The sequence below is a fragment of the Phalaenopsis equestris genome, unplaced genomic scaffold, assembly GCF_001263595.1.
Source record: "Phalaenopsis equestris unplaced genomic scaffold, ASM126359v1 Scaffold000021, whole genome shotgun sequence".
NCBI lineage: Eukaryota > Viridiplantae > Streptophyta > Magnoliopsida > Asparagales > Orchidaceae > Phalaenopsis > Phalaenopsis equestris.
The window spans coordinates 724,384-744,870 of record NW_018164463.1 but is presented as its reverse complement, the minus strand read 5'-3'; the positions used below and the strand labels follow the sequence as shown (position 1 = coordinate 744,870).

Genomic DNA, 20,487 nt, shown 5'->3' with positions numbered 1-20,487 from the left:
ATGACCAAATCAATGAAGTATCAATGAAGTATCCTACAAATGGTAAAGATGATGAATGTTACAGAATCGATGTAATAAGATATCTGAGTGAATATCATTTCAAAATAACTTATAAAGAGAAATCTGAAGTGAAAGAGTTAGAACATGAGTAAGAAAAGGAATTAGAGCAATTTAAAGATTTTTATAAGGAAGATTCAAATTATGTTTGAGGCGAATAATGTTCGAGAAAAATTTGAAGTTTTAGACACTATATAAAAAGATAAATCTTTTTGTTCATCGATTGGGAAACCTCCTAAACTTGAGTTGAAGTTACTTCCTAAACATTTAAAATATGCCTTTTTAGGTGATTCCTCAACATTAGTGATTATAATTTCCTCAAGTTTAACTTTAGAAAAAAAAGAGAGTTTAATGAAAACTTTGAAGAACTATAAGAAAGACTTTGAATGGACAATTATTGATATTAAATCAATTAGTCCTTCAATTTATATGCATAGAATTCATATGGAAGAGAACTGCAAACCTAATGCTAATCCTTAAAGGAGATTGAATCCTTTTATGAAAGATGTTGTTAAGAAAAAAACATTAAAGTGGTTAGATGCTAGAATTATCTACCTTATTTCAGACAGTGCATGGGTTAGTCCAATTCACTGTTTTCCTAAGAAAGGAGGAGTGATTGACTATGAATGAACATACTGAGTTAATACCAACAAGACATATCACAGGGTGGCGAATATGCATTTAGCATATGAAATTAAATCTTGCCACTAGGAAAGATCATTTTCCACTACCCTCTAAAAATCAAATGTTGGATAGACTAGCTGGGCATAAATACTTTTTTTTCTAGATGGTTATAGAATCAACAGAAAACAACTTTTATCAGGCCTTATGGTACATTTGATTTTAGAAGAATGCCCTTTGGTTTATGTAATGCCTCTGCTACATTTGAAAGATGTCTGATGGCTATTTTCTGTGATTTAATTGAAAAAGAAATTGCAGTTTTTATGGATGATTTTTAGTGCTTGGAACTTCATTTAAATCAAGTTTAGAACATTTATCAAAAGTTCTTAGGTGTTGTGAAGAAACAAATTTAGTCCTTAATTAGTAAATTGACAATTTATGGTAGCAGGTGGAATTGTTTTAAGACATCATATATTAGAACATGGTATGGATGTAGACCCTGCAAAAATTCAAGTAATCACTAATTTACCTTAACCAAAAAATGTGAGGGAAATTAGGAGTTTTTAAGGACATGTTGGATTCTACATGCGATATATTAAAGACTATTCATAAATTGTTAAGCCTCTTTATCATTTACTTGAAAAAGATGTAATTTTAATTTTTGATAAAGAGTGCCTAAAAGCTTTTGAGCTATTAAAAAAAAAATTTGTCACTCCACCAATTATTATTTCACCAGATTAGGAAAAACCTTTTGAATTAATGTGTGATGCAAATGATTTTGTTATTGGATTTGTTTAAGGACAAAAGCATGAAAGATTTTCAAAGTAATTTACTATGCTAGTAGAACTCTTAATGAATCTCAAATTAATTATGCCACAACTGAGAAAGAGAGTATGTGCTTTTGATAAATTTAGATCATACTTAATTGGAATAAAATGTATTGTGCATACAATCATTCTGCTATTAAATATTTAATGAAAAAGAAGGATGTCAAACCAAGACTGATACGTTGAATTCTTCTTATGCAAGAATTTGACTTTGAAATAATAGATAAGAAGGGAGCTGAGAATCAAATTGCATATCATCTGTCGAGGTCTGAATTAGAAAAATCACTCTATTTTGAAAAGAAATTAATGAACATTTTCCAGATGAAGAAATATGCCAACATTGTGAAGTTCAGTATTAATGAGTGGTGCGTTCCATAGTATGCCAACATTGTGAACTTTATTGTTTGTGACATTATACCCTATGGACTGACATACCAAGAGCACCAACAAATGAGAAATTTTATATCTAAATCTAAGACTTATTTTTTGGATGACCCATTTTTATATAAATAAGGAAATGATCTAATTATTTAAAGATGAGTTCTCTTAGAAGAATCTCATGAGATTATCCAAAAATATCATAATTATGATTTTGGAGGACATTTTGGTGTTGATAAAACAACATTCAAAACTTTGTAATTTGGATTTTATTGGCCTACGATCTTTAGAGATATTAATGCTTATATCAAAACATGTGATCGATGTCAACGAGTACGTAATATTTCAAGTAGAAAATTTCTAGGAGAAATGAGATTTCCCTCAATTATGTGTAGGAAGTTAAGATATTTAATGTTTGGGGATTAGATTTCATGGAACCATTTATACCATCTTTCAGAAATTTATATATATTGATAGTAGTATACCATGTATCCAAATGGATAGAAGTTGTTGTTTTACCTCGATGTGATGCTCAAAGTGTAGCAAAAAATTTTAGAACAAATATATTTTATAGATTTAGGATGTTAAGAGTGATCATCACTGTTTGGGTAAATCATTTCAGAAATGTAATAATGAAGAAAGAAATATCATATCTTATCAAAGAAATATCATATCAAACATCAAATTGCTACTGCTTATCATCCTCAAAAAAGACGTTTGACTGAATTATCCAATCTTGAAATTAAAAGATTATTGAAAAAATGTGTGAATCCAAAAAAAATGGATTGGTCAGTCAAACTTGATTAAGCTTTGTTGGCTTACAGTACTGCATATAGAACTCCTACAGGAATGCTCCATATAGGCTTTTTTTTTAGAAAGCTTGTTGATACGCCTAAAAAATGACTACTATTTCATATATATTTTATGCTCAATTTTAATGATTTTTAATGATATTACACTTTAAAGGAAGTTATTTTGCATATCTTTGGTTTCAGGGACAAGAAATGGAGTTTTGAAGAAAAAGAAGAAAAAACGATGCAATTTAGAGCAAAAACGAGCAAGAAAGAAAATTCTGTCCTAACACATTTTAATATGTCTTTCATGCTTAAGCTCTTTTACACTTCTCACACATTTTTTAATGAAATTAAAATTTAAAGGAAGATAGTTTTTATGTTTATTTTGTAGGTATATCTGTTAGGAACACAACGCAACTGAAACGGGGTGCAACAGAGCTAAGACGAAGCCAAACAAATCAAAATGGTGGAGCTGCGTAGGGTGGCAGCGACGACGCTAGAGTGCAGAGAGCAACTTGAAAATGACGCCGACTGAGCCGAAAATGGCACCGACAGTGCCCGAGATAATTTGGACGCGATGCTGGGCAAATTTTATAGAATGTTCAATGTATTTGGACGCTTTTTTTAAGGTTTCTTGAGGCATCTTTTGGGAAATTTGTCCCTACACTATAATAGAGTATTTTTATGTCAAGAAAAAGTGGTATGTGTGAGGGGGAAACTTGGAGAATGTTTAGAGATCTTAGAATAGGATTAGAAATATAGATTTCTACCATTTTGGAGAAATTGGTGAGGGGATTTTGAGAGAATCTGTAAGGAAATGTTCTAGCATTACATGGATCAGCGGGAGACTTGGTGGGAGAGATTTTCATCTTTCTTTTAAGGGGAAAATCTAAGTATTGTGCTCTTCATTATCTTATGATTTTGTAAAAACTTATCTGGTGAATTTGCTTTGATTTAATGAAGATTTTCGTTGTTTTTTCATTACTTTTTGTGATGTGTTTCTCATACTCTTTCTTCTTTTTTGGTAATAGTGGTATGAGAAGATTATGTAGTTATTTTTCTTTTACTTTTCTTTTGCAATGAGTAGGATTCATGTTTAGGATATTGGGATGCATGCTAGAAGAAGTTTTAATTATAAATGTGATGGTTTTTACTTGCACTTCAATTACATTACAATAAGGGCTCGTTGTAGTGTTAAAATTCATTGTAATTGCATTAAAACCCAAAAGGGCGGTGTATTCTCAACAAAGTGGAACCACATTCAAATTCCATAAAAGGGCGGTGTATTCTCAACAAAGTGGAACGACATTCAAATTCCATGGATGGTGAAGTTCATGGGGGTTTAGTATAAATAAATAGGGAACTATATATATATTACTGGGCGAAGAATTGAAGATTTTAAGGTGACAAACTAAAATCCCCAAATTGGTCTTAGAGTTTATGAACTAAAGCAAGTGTTAGCCTTCAAGGAAAGGGAAGTGAGAGCTTTAGAGTGAGAGCCAATATCCTCCCAGCCTAGCCACAGATTTAGGGACTAAACCTAAGATTAGCCAATGATTTTCTATAACACTGAATCAGGTTAGAGAATTAAAATTGCTCATATTTGGCACAAACAATATTTAATGTATCTCATTCCTTTAAATTATCCAATTTGCTACATAAGAACAGTAGTTTTTAACATCTTAAAATTCTCCAAACTAGTGCATCCAAAAAGGGTTATCTTTAGAATTAATATTTTCATTTAAGAATAGTTATTAGTTGGTTTAAACTTAAGTCTTACATTTAGGAGTACTTGTTAGAAAAAAAACCAATTAAATTGATCTTCCAAACTAAGGACTAATACTAGTAGACTAGAATTTGACTAAGGAAATCTTTCCTCGCTTCCTCGTGGGATCGATATTTGGGGCTTCAAAGGAAAGTCCTGTATTACTTGAAGTGATACGTGCACTTGCGTAGAGCTCATAGTGTGTAAACTATTTGTTATATTTTATAATATTTCAATTTTACATATTGGCCACTAAATATAAATTGCATCATGTTTTTTACCATCTTTTGAAAACTAAATTACTGTGTAATTTCGGATCGGGTCAAGTTTTTTGCACTGTCTCAGGGGAATTAAATTGACATAAAAAATGCATAAAAATAACACATGCTAGGGTGTCATTTACCAGTTGAACTTGAGCATAAAGCATATTGGGTGATTAAGTAATTTATTTATAATTTAAAATATGCTGATGAGAAAAGATGACTACAATTAAATGAGTTTGAAGAGATAAAGAATAAATCTTATGAAAGTGTTCAGATTTATAAAGAAAAAAATAAAGATGTGGCATGATCGGAGGATTCTTATTAAAAAGTTTGAGCTAGGGCAACAAGTTTTGCTATATAATGAAATATTATGATTATTTCCAAGAAAACTTAAGTCCAGGTGGATGGGCCCATTTTTTGTGATAAAATTTTATCCCTATGGAGCTATGGGTATCAAAGATCTTAAAACTGAGAAAATATTCAAAGTGAATGGTCATAGGCTGAAACCCCTATTTTATAGGAGATCAACTTAAATTAAATGATCTTATGTTATTGGGTCAACCAGAATAAGCACTGGTTACATTGGGATTGGTTACGTTGGGCTTATGACATTAAACCAAATGCTTTGTGGGAGGCAACCCATAGTTATCATTGTGTTTCTATTTTGAATATTATGTTGTTGTGTTTGACTAAGAAAATTGTTGTAGTGTTTTTAATATATAATGATTCTGTGATGATTCTAAGACCTTAATAGATGGCTTAGACATGTTAGAATGTGTATCTGGATGTTTAGCAAACCTGTGCTAAACTAAGTAGGAGTGCTTAAGTGCCAACATTCGGCGCTTATGCGCGAAAGTTAACTAAACGTGCTAAATTATGTTTCTAGAAGATTTAAATGCGGTTTGGTGGGTTTAAACGTGGGTTAGTGGTTTGAGAATGTGTGTAGTAGTTCTAGGCTTGGTTCAAAGCCTATAAATAGTAGAGAATGAAGAGACTTCTCAACCCACTTCAATTTTCATCCTAAAGTCCAAGTGAAGAGTGAGAGATCTTGGAAAAATGTCTTCTTAGGAGATTGATATGAAGAAGAAGAGGAAGCCATGAAGAAAAAGTTTGTTAGTCAAAGTGCGCAAGAGTTATACAATGGTTTACTATTCGTTAGTATAGAAGGAATAGTAGAGAAGATCACCAAGATTGAGAGTGACGTGGCTTCAATTGAAGCGAAGGAGGATGAGACTAACGCACATTTGCGCACATTTGCAACATATTGGATGTCAACTTAAGATGCAATTTAACCATACAAGTTTTATAGAAGAAGCAGACAAGGCTATGTACTTGAAAAAGAAATGGATTGAGGAAGACTCAACCAGAGTTTTTCACCATCGTTTGTTCTATCAATTCTATGTTTGAAATGCCCCAAGAGAGAAAAAAGAAAGGCAGGAATTTGTTCCATCGGAAGGAGAATGGAATTAAGTTTTAATTCTAGTTGTTTGTTTGATGTTAGTGTTTATTTGTTTTAGGTGTTTTGACGTTAATGTTAAGTTTTTTATGTGTTTTTGATCTTAAGTTTGCACAATATTTGAAATGTGTTTAGGATTTATCTCATCCATGACTCTTTGGATTGAGAAATTTTTGTATCACAAGTGTTTGTACTTGTTTTTTAATTAATATAAGTATTTGTTAGTGTGTAAAATTTTGTGTTAATTTATGTTGAATCAAAATTGTAAAAATTGGTGAATTTTGAGAAAGAGGAAAGTTGAAGGGGAAGAAAATAGTTATTAAGCTTTATAAGACCATTTAGAGGTGGTTGATTTAAGCTAGATGTGCATTTCACATAAAATCAAAAATCTAAAAATTTGTGCATTGGCATTTAAGGCCAAAACCCCACGCTTAAGCGCTGGACTACCCGAGAGGTAGGAACCTAAGCACCGAACCATATACGCTTAAACGACGATTCACTTAAACCGGTTCGTGAATGGATAAAAGTGAAAAGTTGAGCCAAAAAATGACTTAAACCGGTTTGTGAATGGATAAAAGTGAAAAGTTGAGCCAAAAAATGTCATTTTTGACCCTCGGTGTCATCTTTTTCCTTTTGAGTTTGCAATTTTGGATCTACGGCTTCTTCTAGAGCAAAGATTTCATTAGAGAATCAAGCCAAATTTGCTAGATTTCATCTTCATAAGGTAAGAGCTTCACTTATATGTAAAAGTTTTTTATTTAAACCATGTATATTGAGTACATTGGGGATTTCACTGAAAATCACTATTCATCATGAAAATTTGAGAAAAATCTATGAAAAATACAGAAAAATGTATTTAAGCTTTTAGAAATTAAGTTTAGTGATTTAGACTTAAATTTAGTATTTATTGTGAATTTTTTGTGATTTTTAGAAATAGCCCCAAGGATGAAGAGCAGCAAGGGGAAGTTCAACTTTGATTCTAGTAAGTTCGTTAGTTCAAAAGCTCAGGACAGATATACTGAAGTGCTGCAATCAAGAAAATTGGTTCTTCAGCACTATTTCAAAAATCTGGGTGGAGCAGTTGAAGATTTAATAGTTTGCCAATAGTGGAAATAATTTTGCTATTTTTCTGTTGTAGATGTAATTTTTGTGGTTTGAGAGTTCTAAATTGTGAATTTTGATATTGATCCCTGAAGTTGAAGAAGATCAAGTTATGGTCTGAGGAAAAGCAGTATCTTTCACTCCTGAGGTTATAAATTTGTCTTACCAGCTGCCCCCTAGTGTATTATGCTTTTATTCAAATTATAATCCGACTGAGGAGGTGTTTGAGGAGATCATATCTTTATTGACTATGGGAAGAGGACTATGGAAGATAACAAATAAAAGGAGAGTCAATTTCCCTACGTCAAAGCTAGATGCCACATCGAAAGCGTGGCACTATTTTATTTCATCTCCTCTACTACCAACCAATCACCTCTCTGAAGTTACAAGGGATAAAGCTACTTTAAGCTATTAAATTCAATAGTTCATGCTGATTGATTTTGGATCTTTGACCTATCATACGATCATCAGTTCTGCTATAGCTTCCACTACTTCAGGTTTGTGATTCACATCCTTAAATTTTTCCTTGTGTGAGCAGGCTGGTGTTAGATTTGATAGTTGGGAGGAGATATTGCAACCTCTAAAGCCTATCACATGCATTAATGTGAAACATTATTCACAACATTCAATTTTTTGCTGGAGAGGAGGATTTTCTAGAAGTTCCGATGCTTCTACTTCACGTGCATCCACATCTAAAGGTCAGGCTTCTACTTTTGATTTGCAAACACAATTATTGTGAAGGATGTTAAATAGCATCAATTATATTGTCGACAAGGTACTAAATTTGGAGAATTTTGTAGATCATATGGATGGTTATATGAGGAGACACGATGACTCTGAAGAAAAATTTCACTCATCTTTGGAAAACCTTATCAAGGGTGACCAAAGTGTGGTTTTTCCTTCATATCCACAATACCCTTCATATAATCCTACTACTTTTTGGAATAGTGATGATGATGAGGAGGAGGATGAGGAGGATGAGGTTTAATTTGAATAGTTTAGTTTTAAATTGTGAACTTTATGTAGTGTAGTTGTATTGAACTGTTACCTTGTTTTGTGTTGTAATGGATTAGACTGTTACTATTGTTTGTATTTTGTTGTGTTTTGTTAGATATTGTTGTGATGTATTTGTGTTATTTTGAGTAGTTATGTTTTGTTTTTATGGTAGTAATTGTGTTAATTGTGTTGTCTAGTGTATTTTGTTGGTTTGTGTTGAATTTAATCTTGAATATTAGGAAGGTTTAGAATATTAATAATTTTCACTTAAGAACTTCAGGTTTAAAATTTCAATTTACTACCATGTATTTTCTTTATGTTACATTTGTAAATGTTTGTTAGTGTGATTATTTACTTTAATTTTATCCTCTACTACATATAAGTCTAATGAAACTCAATATGTTATAGATAAGTTAAAATTTGATCAATTAATGTTTACTCCTATTTTTAATTTTTGTACTTGTATATTTAGGGTGTAAAAATTTTTTGTAAGCATGTTATTTTTAGTTTTTATTCCTGCCTCTATATAAATATGATGCTAAAATTTTTTATCTTATTGAAAATTTAAGTTTGGGGGATGAAAAATAATTTCTAAAACTTAAATTTTTTTTGTTCTCAAATGTGCTACAAACAAATTTGATTTTGATTGGAAAAAAAATGATTATGTGTATTAAGTTATATCAGCGAATTAAAATTTTGAACATAAAAATGAGTAAGAAAATTTAGTTGAAACCTATAGTAATGAAGATAAACTAGTTGAAACCTATAGAACTTAGTTGAAACGTATAGTGATGAAGAAAAATTTAAAGTTAAAAGGTTTTAGTGTAGAAATGATAAATATTGTGTAACTATCTTTATTAAGAGAAATTGTATTTTTGAAAAATATCGAAGGGTTAGAATTTTATTTTCAAAACTTAAATTTCTTTTATTAAAAAAAACTTTGAAAACTATTATTATAATTTTAAGTAAAGGATATATATCAAAACTTTGCTTTAGGAAAAGATGAGTGGGATTCAAAATCATTAAAGGTCTATTAAGATATAGTAACCCTCACCTAAAAAAGAAAAAAAAAAGAAAATTAAAGATAAAAAGAAAAAGAAAAAGAAAAAAGGGGGAGAAGCTTGCGGATTAGTGCTTAATCAAAAATTGGTTCCACATCTGAACTTTTAAAAGTATAACAAGTGAGAAACCTTTTTAAAGTATAGGACTTGAGAAACTCCTAAGCATAAGGAAATAATATAGTAAGTATAATTATTCTTAAAAAAAATTTAAGTTGAGAAGATAGAATGCATAAACTTTATACTTTGAGAATTTACAAATATTTCTGAACTAGATAGGAACTCATATTTTCAGACTTCTTTACATTAAAGATTTCTAAACTCTATGTTGGTCTCATTCCCTAAAGTTTATCCTAAATTGGACTATTATATTTTTAGATCAAAATTTTAGAATATCCTAAACAAACTCATTTACATAATCTAATTATTTTGGTTTTGAAAGATTGGAGTGTCAGGGCATCAAGTATTAAAAGGAAGGACAAGAACATTACATTAAGAGGGATTTACAATTGATACACCTAAAATACATAGCATTTATGTACACATTTTTATACATATTTTTAAGGATAATATGCCTTAATGGAGCTTTAATGGAAGGTATTTGGGTGTTTTTTTTAGGTACAATCAAATGGATGAAAAATGGTGAAAGGAGGGTAAAAGGATCAAATTTGGATAAAAAATGAAGAAGGTGTGCAAAAGAACTTTGGCGTCTAAACACCAAGGATTGATGCTTAATCACAAAGAAAACTGAGAAGGTCGCGCCTAAGTGCCACATAACTTGCTTATGCACCGAAGGTAGTTACTTAATGATTCAATGAATTTGGATGAATTTTTGAAGGGGTTTTTGAAGCAACTCTTAGTGTAAATGTGGGATATGGTTAATGGACACAAAAATACTTTCAAATGGCTTTTGAAAGGAGGAAACTTTTGAAAGTTTCATTGAATGTGGACACATTTTGAGGAAACACCAAATCACCTTTTTGAAAATTAGAAAAGAAGACTTGGATTGGATTAAAAGGCCACCCTACCCCTCACTCTCACCCCAAATTAGTCATTGATGCCTCTCTCTCTTAGATTAATTTGGATACTTTTAGAGAGAAGGAGAGGAGTTGTAGTGAGTAGAGAGTATTGTAAGAGAAAGGAAGAGAAGAGATTCAAAGGAACTTCAAGAGTTTGGTGGAGAGGATTTGAGATAAGTTTTTTTTATCTTTGTGACTACATTTGGTTTTAATTTAGATTTCTTGTTTGTTTACATGATTTCTACTTTTAAACTTAAGTGTGGTTGTTTTTTTTCATGAATTTTGAGTAGTTTTCTTTATCTTTTTCCTTAAAATGATAAATTATTAAGTGTTGGATGGAAGTTGTGTGAAGCATTAATCCTTAATGTTGGAATAAGTTGGGATCATTTTAAACTTTGTACTTCATTTTCTTCTTGATTTAGCCAATTAAGATGTTATGGTGAGAAACACATGTGATTGTATGGATGAGAATGTAATTCATATGGTTGAGTGCAAATAAATAGGGAAATAAACTTTGAAGAGTGAATAATTAGAGGACTTTAAAGCGACAGACTAAAGCCCCCAATTCAGTTTAGGTTTTGATACGAGATGTTAGCCCCTAGGTGGAGGGAGAAGAGGGGACTCTAGAGTGAGAGCTAGTATCTTCCCTGCCTAGCTCGTCTTCAAAACTATTAAAACTTTAAATTAGCCAATGTTCTTTATAACATATCTAGTAAGGGTAAGGAATTTATATTGCCTTCATCTTACAAATAACTAGTTAAATTTAGTTAGTTTTTTACTTTATTTTCAATTATTTAAAATTACCAAAAAGAATCAAACTTTGATTCCCATTATAACATCTATATTTTGAGTAAGAATATTTTATAAAATAGAATTTTTTATCTAATTTCTTCTGACTTATTTAAAGATTGAAATTCTCCCTATGGGTTTTATATTCAAGGCTTAATAAAAAAGTTTCATATTACTTGATAATGATACATATACTTGCATAGTATCCCAATATTTAAATATAATAATTGCATTCTTATTTGCTTCATAATCAAGTTTTTTGTGACGTTGCAAAGTAAAAAAATATAAGGAAAATTGAGAATATAATCACATACTTCATAGTACTGCATAAGAGATTATGATCAGTATCCTAATTTTTAAATGTAATAATTGCACTCTTATTTGCTTTAGAGTCAAGGTTTTGGCGTTGTTGTAAAGTAAGAAATATAAGTAAGAAAAATTAAGAATATAACCCATGCTTCGTAGTACTGTCATAGAAGTCGGGATCATATGTCAGACCATAGGGCATAATATCACTAACTATGAAATTTACTATGTCAGCATACCCAAAAATATGTCATTCAATAATAGCAAATAGTTATTCATCAGAAAATTTTTCATTAATATCAACTTCATAATCACATGAATTCTCTCTAGTTCAGTCTTGATAAATGGTCCACTACTTGATTCTAGTACCCTTTCTATCCGCTACTCTGGTATCAAATTTTTGCATCAAAAGGACCCATCCAATCAATCTTGATTGACATCCTTTTTCAACATTAGATATCTAACAGCATAATGGTTAGTGTGAACAATACATTTTGTTTCAATCAAATAGTATCAAAAATATGAATGACCAGCTAACCTATCCACATTTGTTCCACAATAAGTAATAGAAAGTGATCTTTCCTAGTAAAAAAATTAAATTTTCTATAATCTATACATATATGCTACCCAGTGACAAATCTAATGGGAATTAATTCATTCTCTTCATTTATAGATACCGTCACTCCTTTCATAAAAACACAGTGAATAGGGCTAACAAGGCATTATCTGATATAGGATAAAGAATACATGCATCTAGCACTTTAGTGTTTCCTTTTTAATTGCTTCTTTAATAATTGAGTTTAATATCCTTTGAGCATCTTTTTGGGCTTTACATTTATTTTCCATCAGAATCCTCTATATACATATAGAGGGACTAATCCCCTTTAAATCTGTTAAGGTCCATATAAAAGCCTTCTTATAATGCATCATAATATCCACTAATTTCTCCTCTTTTGAGTGAGTCAAATCTGAGGATATGATAACTGGTAATGTAAATCACTTCCTCAAGTAAGCACACTTTAGGTATTTGTTAAGCACCTCTATCTCAAGTTCAAGGGGTTCTTCAATAGAAGGAATGAGAGGCTTACTATTCTCTGTTGTATCTAGTATCTCAAACCTTTCATAAATAATTTTTGAATTCTCTTCGACCAATAGAGCAGATTCATCTAAAGATTCTACTGAATTTTATATGTTTTCTTCATTCAATTGTGGCTCAACTATTTTGACTTCACAGTTATCTCTAAAATGACAACTACATAAATAATCAGTTAAATCCATACAAAAACATACATCTTCATTTCCTTCAAAAGGATACTTCATATATTTTAATACATTAAATGTCACCATCTGATTATTTATAGAATTCACGTTTTTACACAACTATCATGGCTCCTCTAGTGGCTAGGAAATGTTTACCTAGTTTTATGGGAGATTCTTTATCTTCCTCCAAATCTAAAACAATTAGATCAACAGGAAAGATAAACTTTCCACCTTTATAAGAACATCTTCTATCACCCCCCTTGGATAAGGGATCAATTGATTAGCTAATTGAAGGGTCACTATCATAAGAGACACCTCTCCTAATCCTAACCTTTTGAAAATAGATAGTGGTATATGGTTTATACTAGCTTCAAGGTCACATAATACTTTGCCATAAAATTTCTCACTAAGTGCATGTAGGATAGTAAAGCTCCCAATATCCAAAAGCTTTCAAAGAAGCTTCTTTTAAATGATGTTAATGCACTCCTAACAAAAGGTCAACCATCTCATAATCTCTAAACTTCCTCTTCTTATTAAGAATGTCATTCATGAACTATACATAACTAGGTAATTGCTCCAGAGCCTCTGCAAAAGGAATATCAATTTTCAGCTTCTTAAATACTTCAAAAAATCTCAAAAACTGTTTATCTAATTTTTGTTTCTAGAGACTTTAAGGAAATTTGAGGTGGTTACTCTTAGTTGGTGGGACTTATTTTCTTAAATCTTTAGAAATGTCATCCAAAGGTATTTTAGATTCTATACTCTCCTTTTCAAATTCAACATCTTTCCAAACAATATCCTGTAATTCTCTTCCACTCCTTAACAACTTTAACATACTGACCATTCCTCTCATTAGGATTAATCTTAGTGTTGCTAGAAAGAGTTCCTTGTGATCTATTACTAAGTAAGTTAGAAACTTCTCCCAATTGGTTTTCTATGTTCCTAATTGCTCCACATTGACTTTGCAGTTGACTCCCCATCTATAATACAAACTCCTCCCAAGACATCTTCTTTTCCTTGAATTATGGGTTAGAGTTAAATCTTAAAGTATAAGAAGGTATATAGTTGGTACTAATGAGGTTATTCTAATTTCCTGCAAGATTTGATTGGTTGTTGCACCATTATTAGTTTCCTCCACTAGAGTTGTTGCTCTAGTTAAAGTTGGGATGGTTCTTCCAACATGGATTATTGAAATTGGACTATTGTTAATTGCAATTAGGGTCTCAAATGATGAAGTAATAGGATCAACCAATTGTTCAAATGAAATTTTCAAAATTACTGGAGGTACTTGAGGTTGGTTCATTCCAAATTAACATAGCTTCCAAGATATAGCAGCTAGCCGAGAAGTTAAATCGAAGCACATCTTTGTCATGTACACTAGCTACCTTCCTGAGGTTTACTCTCTTAGAAAACCATTGGAAGTCGTTGGTGGCCACCTCCTTAGTCCAAGAATAAGCCTCATCAAATGTCTTTAATATGAGCTATCCACCAGCGGCATCAATAATTGATCTAAGGGATCCTACTAAACAACTATAAGAAGTTTGAATAATTAGCCAATTGGGCAATGCATGTTGTAGGAAAATCCTAAGAAGCTCCTTAAATCATTCTCAGGCCTCGTATACTGACTCACCTTCATTTTGGAAAAATGAAATAATATCATTCCACAGTTTAGATAATTTTAAAGGTGGTAAATACTTTGTTAGAAATTTTTGGGCTAATTCACCTCATGTCCTAATTGATCTAGGTGCTAATGAGTTTAGCCACATTTTGGCTTTATCCCTCAAACAAAAGGGTAAAATCCTAAGCCTGACAACATCGTTTGACATGCAATTATAGTAAAATGTAACGTTAAGTTCTAAGAAACTTGTTAAGTGTAAATTTGGATCCATAGTGTGGGTTTCCCAAAATTAATTGTTTTGCACCATTTAGATGATAAAGGGCTTATATTCAAACGTGTTTGCTTCTATGGCAGATTTAAGTGAATTTTATTCGTCGTAGGATTGGCTTAATCCTTTATTGGTCTATAGGTGTTATGATGTTCATTAATCAATTCCTGGGCATTTAAGTTGATTTGTTGATTGTTCACCATTTTTTCTATAAGTTCATGAAGACTATTTTGTTTTCTAATCTTGCTAATGGCTTTCTCTAGCTTTGAATCATAGGGTTCAAATCCTTTAGATGTTGTGCTACACATTCACTAACTAAAGTTTCAACTAGTAGGTTTCATGCAAACACATTAACAAACACACAAAATATATTTTAAGATTTTTTTTTCTTTTTCAACAAATAAATAATTACACACAAAAACTAATAATACAGATTTCTAAGTCAATTCTAAATGGTTCAACTAATATTTACAAAGTTAACTACACCATCGCTCCCTAACAACGACTCAAAAAAGCTTGATGTGGCCTTAACTTAAGTCTAGGTGCACTTATATTCTTGGGCCTTACACAATAGTACGTATCACTTCAAGCAAACAAAAACATTACAAACTTTTTGTGACATTTTGAAAATTAAATCTCAATTGATGGTCATATATAAAAACTCGTACATTCATCTCTAATATAACTTGATTTCATCTATGACCTCTTAATAATGCTCAATACAAAGTAATCATTAATTAAATATTTTGATGCAATCATTGTGTCATCAATTTGAGTGAACCCCACTAGCTCATTAAATTGTACAAATTTCTTCTCATTATCATCGCTATGATAATGTAATGCATCTTCATTCATTGTCACTCTACTAATATAAAGCATGACATTTACAGCTAAATAGTTGTTAATAATGGAGAAATTTTGTATAGTAAACATAGCCATAAAAGATAATGAAATAAACGATGATTACATAAAGTTAGGTGAAGGAAAAAAATCATGTTGTTAAGTAATGTGATCATTTCTACCTTTAATGTTGCACACTTCATCAGTGTTTTGTGACTAGCCCATAAGCTTCAACGTTGAACAACTTACAAACTAATAATTAGGAAAATTGAATCTTTACCCAAAAGAAAAGAACAGTTCTATAGAAAAAATCATGAAAGAATTCATCTTTCGTGAAGTGTTAGTGGAGAAGGAACAAATGTAAATGGTTCTCCTTAATTTTCAACTCCTCTTGCTTAAGTTCTAGTCGGCAGTCATGATCAATGAAGAAGGAGCTTCTCATCAATGAAGGATGTCCCGAACTTAGATGACAAAAGAATGACTAAGCCTAAGCATGAGGAGAGGATGGAAATATGTAGTGGGCGGATTTTAATGAGGAGCTCCATCAAATTCCTCATCTTATAAGAAGTTGTGGGAGGTTGAGGTAGGATTAGATAGGAAACTCAACTACATTGGATCGGAAGGGGCATGGTATTAATGAATTTTCCGAAAAGTTGTTCGACACTACAGGGCTAAACCAATGGTTTTATTGACGGTGTTGAAGACAACAGTTGTTGAATACAGAGATCTGAATGATGCAAAAAATGTAGTTTTTTTATGGTATTTGTTATGTTATGACTCATATAACATATAGGGACAGACACTGGATCGAAGCGGAGTGGAGCTCATATAACATATAGGGACAAACACTGGATCGAAGCGGAGTGGAGCGAGGAGGAAGAATTTGTCCAAATCGGGAAGTTACGTGGGTTGGGGGTGCGAGGGAAAGTCCCACGGTACGGTACAGGGGAAATGTTGTAATTATGTATTGTACTTAGAGATTACTCAGGCTATAAATAGGTCTGTTAGTAACCCCAGGAGGTATCCCTGATTTCTATATTCTCTTTTATGAATTAGTGAAAGAACTCGCTACTCTGCTCCCGAGGCATCTTTGTCGAACCTCGTTAAATCTTTGTGTTCTTCTGGATTTGTGTCGATTACTGTTTTTCTTCACCCTAATTTCTCAACACTCAACAAGTGATAAGTGATATCAGAGCCAAGTTCGAGGGAAAAGAAGAAAAAATCTCGACGCAGGAAACTAGAAGACTTTGGCAAAGCTGCTGCCAGGGCTGCGACAGAGAAAGAAGACAAATTCGATGGATTGCTTGGCTCGAGAAATGAAGTTTGGCTATTCGGTAGGAGGAATTTTTGTGATCGTGGCAGCAATTCTTTGTTCAATCGTAGTTGTTCTTCGCTCGTGCACGGCTGCGACTGGAGTTTGCAGGTTTCGAATTCGGTCGAGGAAGAGTTTGCGGCTTTTAGTCGGAAGGGCTTTGAGTAGGATTTTGCGAGGCGTGGAAGGAGTCTGGCAAGGGCCGCGTGGCTTCGTCACCAGCGCGACTCCAAAACAAAGCGGAGAGGAAACCAGAGAGGAATATTCCATCACAAATTTTGCTTGAATTACAAAATTGCCTTTTCTGTTGTTACAGAGAGCAGGATAGAAGGTTTCTAAAAGAATTTCTGACTGTGGAGGTCTCGGCGCTGCTTGCGGAGAGGATTTGGGAAGGAAGGAAATCATTCTTTCCAAAAATTCCATCAAACACAGTGCGGGATATATTTGCTCGAACAGAGAAGGAAAGTTTTTGAATTCAACTTAATTAAACAAAAATTTATTTTTAATTAAGTTGATTTAAAGAAAATATTTAATTAAGGAAACTTAATTAAAATTTTCTTTGCTCGAGGCTGCGGAGAAGGATTTATTCCTTTGCGGGAAGAAGGAAAGTTTTTTTAAAATTCGTTAATTAAAGTAAATATTTTAATTAAGGGGGTCTTGATTAAGGAAGCTTAATTAAGAGCATATTTCAATTTTTTCTTTTCAAAAAAAAAAACTTTTTTACTTTTTTGAAAAACTTAATTAAGGAAGCTTAATTAAGAGGCTTTTTTCAATCCTTCTTTTTCTTTTCGAAAATCTTCTGAGCAAGGATTTGCAGAGAAATTTTTGCAAAATAATTTGTTGCAGGTGTTATTTTTAAATGGCTTTTTCTGGTGCAAAATTCAAGGTGGTGAAGTTCGATGGAACTGGTAACTTCGGATTGTGGCAAACAAGAGTGAAAGATCTGTTGGAGCAATAGGGAATCTTGAAAGCTTTGCGGGCAACAAAACCATATGTCATAGAGCATGAAGATTGTGAAGAATTACAACAGCGAGCGGCAGCAACTATACGCCTATGTCTGACAGATGAAGTTATGTATCACGTGATGAATCTGAAATCTCCAAGAGAAGTTTGGAAGAAATTGGAAACTCAATTTATGGATAAATCTCTGACGAATAAGTTGTATCTGAAGCAAAAGTTGTATGGGTTGAAGGTGCAAGAAGGTTCTGATCTGGCGCAGCACGTGAATGGCTTTAATCAAATAATCACTGATTTATCATGGCTTGATGTGAGTATTGAGGATGAAGATCGAGCGATGATTTTATTGTATTCATTGCCTTCTTCCTTTGAAAACCTGGTGACTACTCGTACATATGGTAAAGAAGCTATCAAAGTTGATGAGATTACTGCAGCATTGTTGGCTCACAATCAGCGGAAGCAGAATGCAAGGGAAAGCTCTCACGGCGATAGTTTATATATTAAGGGTAAGCAGGATCATGGAAGGAAAAAAGAAAAAGAGGGTTCTGGAAGGCAAAATTCTAGATCAAAGTCCAAAGGCAAGAGGGAAATTAATTGCTACAAGTGCAAGGAGCCAGGTCATATCAAGAGAGATTGTCCAAAGCTCAAGAAGCAAACTAGGAAGAAAGGTGATACGTCATTGAAATATGTAAATGTGGCACAGAATGACAGTTCAGATTGCAGTGATGGTGATATGCTTTCAGTTTTATCAAATCAGTTCACAGATGCATGGATTCTTAATTTAGGGTGTTCTTATCATATAACACCTAACAGGGCGTGGTTTACTTCATACAGGTTAACTAATTCTGGCTAAGTCTATTTGGGTGATGATAGATGTTGCAATATTGCTGACATTGGTGAAGTCAAAATTTAAATGTATGATGGCACAGTTAGAACGTTATGTAATGTCAGACATATTTCAGATCTTAAGAAGAACTTGATTTCCTTGGGAACTCTACATAGAAATGGTTTTATTCCTAAGGCATATGAGGATAGGGAAACCATCAGAATTGTTAAGGGTGCGTTGATGGTGATGAAAGGAAAGCTAACTACAAGAAATATCTACAAACTGTTGGGGAATATAATTGTAGGTGAAGTTCATTCTGTGGAGTCAAATGATAACAGTACAAAGCTATGGCATACGCGTTTGGGTCATCTCAGTGAACGTGGGATGGCAGAATTGCATAGAAGTAACCTGTTGCATGGTGTTAAAGGCTACAAGCTCGATCTTTATAAGTTCTGTATTCTTGGAAAGTAGACTAAAGTCAGTTTTATGACTGGAAAGCACAAAATTGAAGGGATTCTTGATTATGAGCATTCTGATGTATGGGGTCCTACTAAGGAGTTGTCATTGGGAGGATCTCAGTATTTCATTACCTTTATTGATGATTTATCCATGAAAGTTTGGGTGTATTTCTTGAAGCAGAAATATGAAGTCTTCTCTAAATTCAAGCTGTAGAAACAAGCTGTAGAAAGCTGAAATTCAAGCTGTAGAAAGCTGAGGTGGAGAACCAAACTGGCAGAAAGATCAAGTATTTGAGATCAGATAATGGCACAGAGTACATAAATTTGCAGTTTCAAAAGTTCTGTAAGTAGCATGGGATTCAGAGGAATTTTTCAGTATGCAAGACACCACAGTAGAATGGTGTGGCAGAAAGGATGAATAGGTCCTTAACTAAAAGGGCAAGGTGCTTGAGACTGAATGCAGGGCTTCCTAAGAGTTTCTGGGCAGAGGCTGTGAATATAGCATTCTGTCTCATCAATAGATCACCTCGAGGATCATTGGGTGGCAAGGTCAGAGAAGAGGTATGGACAGGTAATCCAGTTAAATTCGATCATTTATGGATTTTTGGTTGTCTTGCTTATGGATTTTTGGTTGTCTTGCTTAGTTGTCTTGCTTATGTGCATGCACGTGGAGTTGAAAGATTAAAACTTTATGCAAAATCCAAGAAGTGCATCTTTCTGGACTACAAGAAAGGTTTGAAAGGATACAAGTTTTGGGATTCGATTGCAAAGAAGATGGTAATCAGCAATCAGCAGAGATGCAATTTTTAGAGATGCAATTTTTGATGAGCAATTTATGTTACAGCAGAATCAAGACAAGGTGCCAGAGAAGAGTTACAGTTCAGATGCAGTGCAGATTGATTTAGAATAACAACCAGTAGCTTCTGAGAGAAATGAAAGTTCAAATCCAACACCTGGTGATTCTATTCTAGATGATCTATAGAATTATAATCTAGCCAGAGATAGACAAAGACTCATCAATGTAAGGCCTCCTAACAGATTGGGTTATGAAGACATGGTCTCATGTGCACTTCTCATCAGTAGCGATGATCCAGCCACTTTTCAAGGAGCTATCACCAGCCAGGAGAAAGAGATATGGATGGGTGCAATGGTTGAGGAGATGGAGTCTTTGCAGAAAAATCACGCATTGGAGCTAGTTCAGCTTCCTGAGGAAAAGAAGGATATTGGTTACAAGTGGGTCTACAAAAGGAAACCAATAGTATCAGAAAAAGAAGAGGAAAAGTTCAAGGCACGACTAGTAGCAAAGTGATTTTCACAGCAGAAGGGGATAGATTATGATGAAATCTTTTCTCATGTGGTCAGACATACTTCAATCAGGGCAGTGCTTGCATTAGTAGCTATTTGGGATTTGCATTTGGAGAAGATGAATGTTTAAACTGCTTTCTTGCATGGTGATTTGGAGGAGCAGATTTACATGAAGCAGCCAGAAGGGTTCACTCAAAACATGAGCATCTGGTT

The 20,487-nt window shown here is 32.9% G+C and overlaps 1 protein-coding gene across 1 annotated transcript in view; it reads left to right on the top strand.

The window, feature by feature from the left end:
* LOC110018402 (protein OPAQUE1-like) overlaps window positions 1–18,982 on the top strand; it is a 98,465-nt gene extending 79,483 nt beyond the window's left edge. Inside the window, exons 13-15 of the mRNA XM_020715703.1 lie at window positions 17,900–17,995; window positions 18,140–18,519; window positions 18,637–18,982. Of these exons, the coding sequence (XP_020571362.1) occupies window positions 17,900–17,995; window positions 18,140–18,519; window positions 18,637–18,982 (822 nt within the window). The remainder of the gene's footprint in view (window positions 1–17,899; window positions 17,996–18,139; window positions 18,520–18,636) is intronic.
* Window positions 18,983–20,487: the final 1,505 nt, after the last annotated feature.